The 9,307-nt window shown below is 43.1% G+C and overlaps 1 protein-coding gene across 1 annotated transcript; it reads right to left on the bottom strand.

The window, feature by feature from the left end:
- Positions 1-2,068: 2,068 nt before the first annotated feature.
- Positions 2,069-5,174, bottom strand: LOC102720195 (cation transporter HKT8-like). The gene is made up of 3 exons (XM_040519890.1): positions 4,009-5,174; positions 2,454-2,684; positions 2,069-2,267 (listed from the first exon to the last, which is right to left on the bottom strand). Exons 1-3 carry the CDS (start codon positions 5,172-5,174, stop codon positions 2,069-2,071), a joined length of 1,596 nt encoding a protein of 531 aa, XP_040375824.1.
- Positions 5,175-9,307: the final 4,133 nt, after the last annotated feature.

The following is a 9,307-nucleotide window of genomic DNA, read 5'->3' on the forward strand; positions in this document are numbered from 1 at the left end:
ACCTCTAGCAAAGTGTTGCATTAAATGCGGCGTGCTTGAGGTGCAGTAGGTTGCCTACAGCGGAATTGTTGATAGATGTGATGGCGGACAAGAAACATAGCAGAGCCCTGCACGCATGCGCCTACCCCTCATAGGAAAGCATGGCCTATGTATGCCCCGTCTCATTAACCTTACTGAGAGGTCTTTTTGCCTCACTCTAAAAAATGCACCGACACTTTATCTTTGTAGGACCGTTCAGCCTCCCATCATCGCCCTGTGGGACCAAGCAGCCAGAAGTCTTTGGCATTTAATAAAGAATGACACAGGCTTCTTCGCTCATGTCACAACGGGACGGGGCCCATGTCGTGGTGAGGCATGTGCTGCTTCGCACGTCGGTAGACTTGACGGGCATTGATTACACGTAAAGAATGTCTTCCTTTCCTTAGGAGTTAGGCCCTGGCACCTATGGTAGTTCTTGAATTATAAAAGGTGACCCTTGCCTAGAGAAAGAGGTGTGACTTTTAAAAGACAACCAATAGGCTCTCAATAAGACCTGTTGCATGCCGAGCCACTTGTAATTCCTACACACCAAACAACTACACACAGGAGTAGGGTTTGATGCTTCCTAGAGACCCAAACCTGTATAACTCGACCGCGTCTATGTCGTTCCCGAGGGGCCGTCTTTCTCTCTTGCGGTTCTCAAGCTCTCACCCAAACCCCCAGTCCGAACCCAAAAGAAGGGCCCCACGGTTCCCCGCTCGAGGAGATTACCCTTCAACACAATCATCAACCTTTCAAGTATACAAGGTATTTTTTTTTGAAAAAAAAATATTATTGGTCCAGTATAACAATCGAAAACTCATTGGTACATTATGAAATTAGCGATTAACAACTAATCATTGAACGGTGACAAATTCAGTGGCATGGAATAGATTCTCTCAGATTTTTTTAGTCAAAATTCTAAAAGATAGATCTAAGTCTTGTGCAAGCTGATAAGTATTCTTAAATTGGAGGGTGTATATTTTTTGAGGCAGAGGGGCTAAGAGGCTAATGAGTATCAACAATCACCATGAGTGAAAAGGAGGTCGCTCCGCCTAGCCAAACGGTGAAACGACGCGCGACTCCACAACGAAATTGAACACCGTCCACTTCCACACTTTGGACCACTATAAAATAGGAGTTGAGATACAATAAAGGTACATCAGTAGACTAGCTATAATGATTGCTAAATTGGATTTATAGTGAGGTGGATGGGCGAGACCATTAGACTAATTTGCGTGCTATGGCGCCAACTACTTCCTTGCCAAAAAAATTTACTGTATTAGAGTAAGTTTGATAAAGCCAACTTACTAGCTATAAGCTTATATTACAGTCAACACATATAATAGATTGGCTACAAAGTTGACTATAATTTTTATCTCTTATCTCTTTCTCTTATCTTTGCATTTAATTTATTTTTCTTGAAGTTGGTGTATAGCTGGCTCTTGCATGAGAGCTAACCCCATTTTTTTTTCATTACCTCTTTCTTTCATATCAGCTTATAGCCAACTTATAGCCTACTATTATACTTGCTCTTACTAGAAAATTGTGTGGTATATGTGGTAACTTTAAAGCTAGTTGTTAGCTAGATTATTCAACTTGCTAGAAAAATATAAAAGGATCAACACTTCCCCCACGACAAATACTACGGTGTCATGAAGGAAACTTATATCGTGCGTTGTCCATACATACTCGTAAGCTAACCCATATATGTCACATTGCTACTTCCTTTAATTACATGCATTACAGAGAATTAAGACGGATCGATCGATAGGAATAGGATAGATATTTTGTAATCTATTACGGCCGATCGATCGATACAGTACTCACTCCGTTTTATATTATAAGATTTTCTAAATTTGTCTAGATTTATCCATGTATTCATGTATATAGTTTGTATATATGTCTAAATTTATTAGCATATATATAAATATAGGTAAGGTTATGAAGTTTTATAATATAACGGAGGGAGTTAGCCGTTATGCATCGATCCGTGCTTCTTGTAGAAGTTAGATGCACTATGAGAGTTTAATTAATTACTAGGTGTTCGTTAGTCGATCTTCCATGCCTGACCACCATGCATGGTGAACTTCTTGAGCCTTCCGTAGAGCATGACGGCCATGAGAGTGAGCTTCCCTTCCCAGCTCCACTTCCCCGAGAACCCAACCCACAGGTCTCTGCAGCTGCCGTCGGGCCTCACCTGCCTCGCGCAGCTGTACCCCGTGCTGAATCCCACATTGCCATACGCACTGCACACACATGCATATATATATACACAGAATGCATCCGTGTCAGCATAAGAGATCGAGTTACAACGATCGACTCGATCTGTTGTTACGTACATGAAAGGTGACTACGTGTGTATATCCACCCGAGTGCTAAAAAAGAAGGTTTCCCGGGAGTATGTATCATGTATGTGAACCATGCGTATATACCTGATAACCTCGACGACGATGTTGAGGACGCTGTAGTTGATGGGGTCGTCGGCGAGCTGCCGCCGCTCCGTGATGCAGATGACGACGGTGAAGATGGCTAGGCATGAGAGCGGCGACATGAGCAACTTCTGCCATATGCTGCTGCTGCTTCTGCGCTCCTGGCCGGACTGGTCTCCCGTTTGCTGGTGTTTTTCTTGGACTGGTAGGAAGGTAGTGTAAGGTGGCAGGTACCTGTAGCAAAGCATGAGAACATATAATTCAGTGTAGCAATAATAGTAATATGCTAATTTTTGAGATGGACATGCAAGATGTGCGTAATTTAGAATTCGATCTCACTTCTCTGTTTTCGGTGTCTAATTCAACACAAATGTATCATGCACGAGCTTCCATAAGTTTATGTACTGCTCCCTCCTTTTCACGCTATAGGGCTTATCTAGATTTATATAGATGCTAATCACACATACAAAAACTACACATGAATCAATAGATACTACAAATTCTTACGATATGGTACGGAGAGAGCACTGTTTTGTATTTTTCCCTCTTGTACGTAACATTCATGCATCTAGGTATTTCTGTCTTCAATCCTCTTGTTAATTTGCAGCCACAATTTTAGAGGAAATTAAACAAGATGTGGTTAAGATTCTGTTGAAAAATATGGTTGTGACAAGTTTCATGCCGATTATCTTTGTGAAAGTGCCAAACCAAGGGTGCCACAACTGAAAGCATCAACTAGGCTAGCTTTGGCTCGACGGCTATATCCCTATCTAGTAGTAGCAATCACTACTACTGTTACTAAGGCCACATTCCACCGTATGGGTAAGTTAACTAGCCCCCTCGTTTTCCAGCATGTTTTCCGAACTATAAATGATGTATTTTTTACAAAAAATTTTCTATAGGAAAGTTATTTTAAAAATCACATTAATATATTCTATATTTTTTAATAATTAATTAATCATGTACTAATTCATTACTATGTTTTTTATATCAGATAAGTTAACTTATCCACCCCTTATCCGAACGCGGCCTAAGCTGCTTTCGATAGTGATCTATGACGGCCTCATTCGGTTAGATTGAGCGCGTACAATGACACGGCATTGAAGACCATGCATCCCCATATTTTTGCAGAGTTTTTCATAACCATCAAATCTCATAATGAAAGCAGATGCCCACGAGGGCTTAAAATATATTTCACATGTACTAAAATTAGTACTTATATCCTACGATATGTTAGTTTAGTTTATTACTACTGTATCTATCCCAAAATACACTTGTGTTTGAAGTTTTTATGAAATTAATTAAGGAGATATGTGAAAATAGATAGGAGATACGTATGATTGGTACGATTGAGACGAGAAAGGAGGTAGAGAAAAATATATAAGAGATGACTGTGAATGGTTAGGATTAGTGTGAGTAGATAGGAAGTTTAATTTTGAAACAGTTTGAACGCTAAAGGTACCTATATTTTGAGATAAAAAAACCCAAAATATAGATGGAGGATATTTATATGTGCACATGCATGTGATAGTTAATTAACAAGGACAAACATACATACATCATCACCACGAAGAGAACGACGACGGCCGACGACACAGTGGAGAGGTCGACCACCATCTCGCCGGAGTGCCTGGAGTTGACCGACATGAAGAGCGCGCCGACGAGCTTCTGGCCGGCGGTGAGCCCCTGCAGCCCCTCGTTGCCCCACTCCATGGCGCAGAAGAGGACCAGCTGCACCAGCAAGAACACGGCCACGGTGAGGGCCAGGAAACACGTGCGCGAGCCCGGCAGCAGGTGGTCGTAGTCGACGTCGCAGCAGCCGCCGCCGCCGCCCCTCCGCCGCCGCAGCTCACCGAGCTCCGGCCTCCTGGTGACCCTCTCGAGCGCAGCGATGGCCAGCCTGAGGAAGACGGGGAAGAGCGTGTTCCCGAGGAGGACGTGCGGCATGACGAGGAGGAGGAGGCCGGGGAACGACCTGAACGAGATCATCCCTTCGTTCGTCGGCACGAAGCCGCAGTTCGCAAACGTCGAGACGACGGTGAAGATGGAGAAGGTGTGCGGGCTGATCCTCTTCCCGGCGAGCACGGCCCTCGCACCGGAGACGACGCTGAGGTAGACGACGATGAGCGTGTAGCCGGCGAGGTGCACCACCACGTGGTAACCCATCACCACGAACATTAATAACCTAGTCATAGACGACGGCGACGACGACGACGTGTGAGTGCAACTGCGTTTCTTCTGATCTAATCCTAGCTCCATCTGGTTCTGCGCGGTGGCTGGGTTGATGACGACGACGTCCATGGCAGCGAGCTCTACCGGGGTAGAAATTGGTGGCGGTTTATCGCTATACTCAGCCGTTGCTGCCATCTTCTCGGACTTGGTGTAGGTGAAGTATAGGCCAAGGATGCTGGTGAAAACCTCACCACCAAGAAGCATGAGGAGGGTCAAGAGCAGGAGCTGCGAGTTGGAGAAGGACTCCATCTCGACGGCGACCATGCTCGACACCGTCGTCGCCGACACCGACGTGAAGATGAGGTCCAAGTCCAGGGGCCTTGGGACCATGCCGGTCTTCATGGGCAGAGCTTTCAGCATCAGGAAACCGAAGAGGGAGATGAAGAGGAAGTACAACACTTGGAGCCAAAATGGGTGTGCATGAAAAAGGAAAAGATGGTAGATGCTTTGAAACTTGCTTTGTCTAGGTGCAGAAACACCCAGAGGACACATTTCTCCTATGGGTTTTCTGACTTGTTCGTTTATATATAGGAAGCCAGGTTAGGGCTATTTATACACAGATATCAGGTGGCCGTACGTGCTGCAGTCTCAGCACTAGTACTGCAGTAGAGCAACGCAAGGTATATCGATTTTTTTTTTACTTATTATCGCTTAATTGTGCTCACTGCAAATTCAGAAAGCTATTGCACCAAGGGCATTCGTGGCGTATATATTAATTATATGCTGCGAGTCGTTGAGATCAAGTTCAACAAATACGGCTTCATGTTTGTGGACAAAACAATGAAATCCGATGCTAAGTCTGCATCGACGTCAACAGTATCTAAGTAGCAAGTACATGAAAACAACTGAAGCCACCAATAACGCCACCAATAAATAGCATGTACGTGAAGTACAATCTCACATCTTGTGAACACGAGTGAATGCTATATTAAATAGACCAACATCTATATTGAGATTCAGGCAGGCATGGACTTGTCTCGTTGCATAAATCTCACTGGTCTGTTCCAATTTGACGATTATATCAATAATGTATCTAATTATAATAATTTATTGTGTTTAAGATGTTTCTACCGTTTTGGAATACAAAGTATTACTTTAGAAGAAAAAACAAAACATTTTACAATATGAATATGAAATTAAGGAAGTATAAAAGAAGAGGGGAGGGGCGTGGATTTCAGAATTACGTACGTACGTACAATACATATATAGAGAGAACCATGTACAAAACTAGAAACATATATAGCATAAAAGACGTTGAAACGATCAGAGAGGGACAATAGTTAATGACATGATCCAGCAGAGACTTCAGTCTTCAGGTATGCACGCATCTCAGTTGATTTATATTATGTGCAAATAAATGAAGTAATTAATTCGCAATCATGCGCATAGTTGCACGTAGTTAGGAAGGAAAAAAAATGATGTCCCATACACTACTATAAAAACCATTTTTGCAAACGGGCGGATTACAGTTTTGCATGCGGTTGACCGGACCGTATACGAGAGAAGGTCTGCAAAGAATACGATCTTCGTATGCGGACGGCGCAACCGCATGCGAAAATCCGCCTAAGCCGGTCACATACAAAAATGAAAAGTCGCGAAAAATAATAAAAATCCCAAAAAACCCCTAGCCCAGGCGCCCGAGCTCGCCACCGCCGCTCACCACCACGCCGGATCCGCCGCGCCCGAGCTCGCCGCTGTCGTCGTCATCGCCAAGGTCATCATTGCTGCACCCGAGCCGGATCCGCCGTGCCTGAGCTCGCCGCCGCCACCCGCCACCGCCGTTGTCGCTGTGGGGACATCGTCGTTGTCACACCGGAGCTGGATCCGCCGCCCTTGAGCTCGTCGTCGCCGCGGGGGCGGGCACCGGCGCCGGATCTGCATGGGAGGAGGGCGGCGGACCACAGATTCGTCGCCCCCCGAGCTCATCGTCGCCGCGGGGAAGTGCGCCGGCGCCGGATCCATGTGGGAGGAGGGCGACCGACCCCGGATCCGCTGCCCCCGAGCTCGTCGTTGCCACGGGGGAGGGTGCCAGTGCCAGATCCACCTGGGAGGGCGACCGACCCTGGATCCGCCGCCCCCGAGCTCGTTGTCGCCGCGAGAAAGGGCGCCGGCGCCGGATCCACGTGGGAGGAGGGCGACCGACCCCAGATCCTCCAACCCCGAGTTCGTCGTTGCCACGGGAGAGGGCACCGGTGCTAGATCTCCCTGGGAGGGCGGCCGACCCCGAATCCGCCACCCCCAAGCTCGTTGTCGCCACGAGGGAGGGCGACGGCGCCAGATCCACGTTAGAGGAGGGTGGCCGCCCCGGATCCGCCGCCCTCGAGCCCATCGTCACCGTGGGGGAGGGTGCCACCGTCCCCCGCGTGCCGCCTCTCGAGATCACCGTCGCCGCCAGCCTCTCGAGCCCCGCGCCGCCAGCCTCTCGAGCTTCGCGCCGTCGGCCTCCAGCTGAGAGTTGATAGAGAGGCTGAGAGAGAGGAGAAGATTTGTGTGTGAGAGAGAGAGGAGATGGGGAGATGACTGAGAGAGAAGAAGAAATAGATAAAGTCGTTGGCTGGTATGAGTTGAAATTTTTTGAATGACTGAGAGGGAAATAGGAGGCCCGCATGTAAAAATGGAGCACTTATTTTTACATACGGACCGCTTAGGTGTCGTCATGCAAAAATCGTGTGTCTTTTAAATTCAAATTGATTTTTATGACATTAAATCAACTCATGTCAAAAGGTGGTAAAAAAAAGTTGTAGAACTCATTGAGATCTACCAATTTTATTTTTGTTATTTCTCCATCCGAGTTTGATTGAACTATATATACAAAATTTGATTTTAAAATATAAGAAATTCAAATATTTTTCTTGTAGTAAATGATTTCAAAAGGTAAAGTCGTCAATAATAAAGTTGTATAACTCATCAAGATCTACAACTTTCTTTTTTGTTATTTTTATATTTGACTTTGTTTGAATAGTTTGAATTTGAATTTTAAAATATGATAGTTACGAACAACATTTTCAAATACTAAATGATTTCACTGACAAAGTGATTTGTATGATTGTTTACTTATAAATAACTTTTCGGATGAAGAAATGACTAAAATAGACGCTATATATTTTGATGAGTTATACAACTTTATTGTTGATGACTTTTTCAGCTGAAATCAATGACTGCTTCGAAATATTGTTTGAAGTTTTGAAATTCAAAATTGTAATTGATAAAACAAAGTCACAAGAAAAAATGGCCAAATAATAGCATTAAGAACCCCAATAACATGATAGGGAATGATTTTAGAAGCATTTAGAAAAAGAATCATATAATTTGGAGTTCATATGAATGAGATACACTAGTTTTAAATTTTTCAGTTTTTCAAATTTTATTTTTGTAGGCGGCCCCTTAAATGGCCCGTATGAAAAAAAATCAATTTTTCCATGTAGACGTTTATGTGAGCCGCATGCAAAAATAAGCTCATTTTTGAATGCGGCTCTCTTAATAGGTCCGTATGGAATCGGTTTTTCCATACCGGCCACTTAAGAGGCCGCATGCAAAAATAGCCATCGATTTTACAAACGCCACTAGTTAGGGTATGTTTGCAAAAAATAAGGGTTTCGTATAGAAAATTCACTTTTGTAATAAACTTTTTATAGCTTGCAAAATCTGTCAAAATTAAAGTTCGTTGTAGTACGTAGCTTTTTGCACATTTAGTTTAATAAGTGTTATTTGAAAACTACATACATGTGCGATTTATATATTAATTTTCTGCTGAAAATCGGTGGTAATACCAATTTGTCCCACTGCAGTACCAACCATTTTCTCTATATCAGTTCCAAGCAAGTCATTTCAACAAACATGAAGGATTTCTTTGTCAAACCTTAGCCTCCTTGTTGCATGCATGGGCATAATTGAGTAATGTGGATTCTTGATGAGCGATCTTAAATAGATCGTACGGTTCAAGATGCACATCAAGAAAGAGTGACATGATATGAAAGGATTCGATAGACTATGTTAAGTTTGCTTCTGAATGTAATCTAAATCATCCAAAACATTTTTTTTTAAAAAAAGGAAACTATGGGAGGCTTAAAGCACTATTATATATAACCACGGCATACAAATGTAGTTCCTGCTTTTTTGAATTTCTTGAATTCAGATTTATTCACCGTGTCCACACTAGTAATATTGGACAGACGATTATATCATGGTCCTCACCTCCGAATAGGTTCTCTTTAAACGGATATTGACACATATTATTGAGGTAGATTGTCTAAAATGCTAAATTATTTTTTTGAGAAATAAACTTTACAAAAGGAATAGAACAAGTGGCCTAGTCAATACAAGTAGATGATGAAATCTTATTTTTAGAAGTATAAAGCAAATAATATGTGACAAAAACCTGGACAAAATGATAAAAGCAACGATGCTAGGCAAGACATCTCCTATTTGATTTTCAAACCTTATTTATAGAATAATTTTACCATCCTTGAGAAGGTATCAAGAGGTAACATTGTTTTCTATATAAAATTTGGTATCATTGTTTTCTATATAAAATTCAGTACATCTTGGTATCTTAAATACTAAAAGGTACCAAATTTTACATAGAAAACGGTGGTACCTTATGGTACCTCCTCAAGAATAGAAAA

The sequence above is a fragment of the Oryza brachyantha genome, chromosome 1 (assembly GCF_000231095.2).
Source record: "Oryza brachyantha chromosome 1, ObraRS2, whole genome shotgun sequence".
In the NCBI taxonomy this organism is placed as follows: domain Eukaryota; kingdom Viridiplantae; phylum Streptophyta; class Magnoliopsida; order Poales; family Poaceae; genus Oryza; species Oryza brachyantha.

Bases quoted from the DNA above. Each gene is read 5' to 3' on its own strand.
- LOC102720195 (XM_040519890.1), bottom strand. From the start codon at position 5,174: ATGTGTCCTCTGGGTGTTTCTGCACCTAGACAAAGCAAGTTTCAAAGC. The intron at 2,685-4,008 runs GTATGTATGTTT...GCTTTGCTACAG, and splicing joins GTTCTCTTCGTGGTGATGAT to GTACCTGCCACCTTACACTA. The intron at 2,268-2,453 runs GTATATACGCAT...ATGTGTGTGCAG, and splicing joins ATCGTCGTCGAGGTTATCAG to TGCGTATGGCAATGTGGGAT.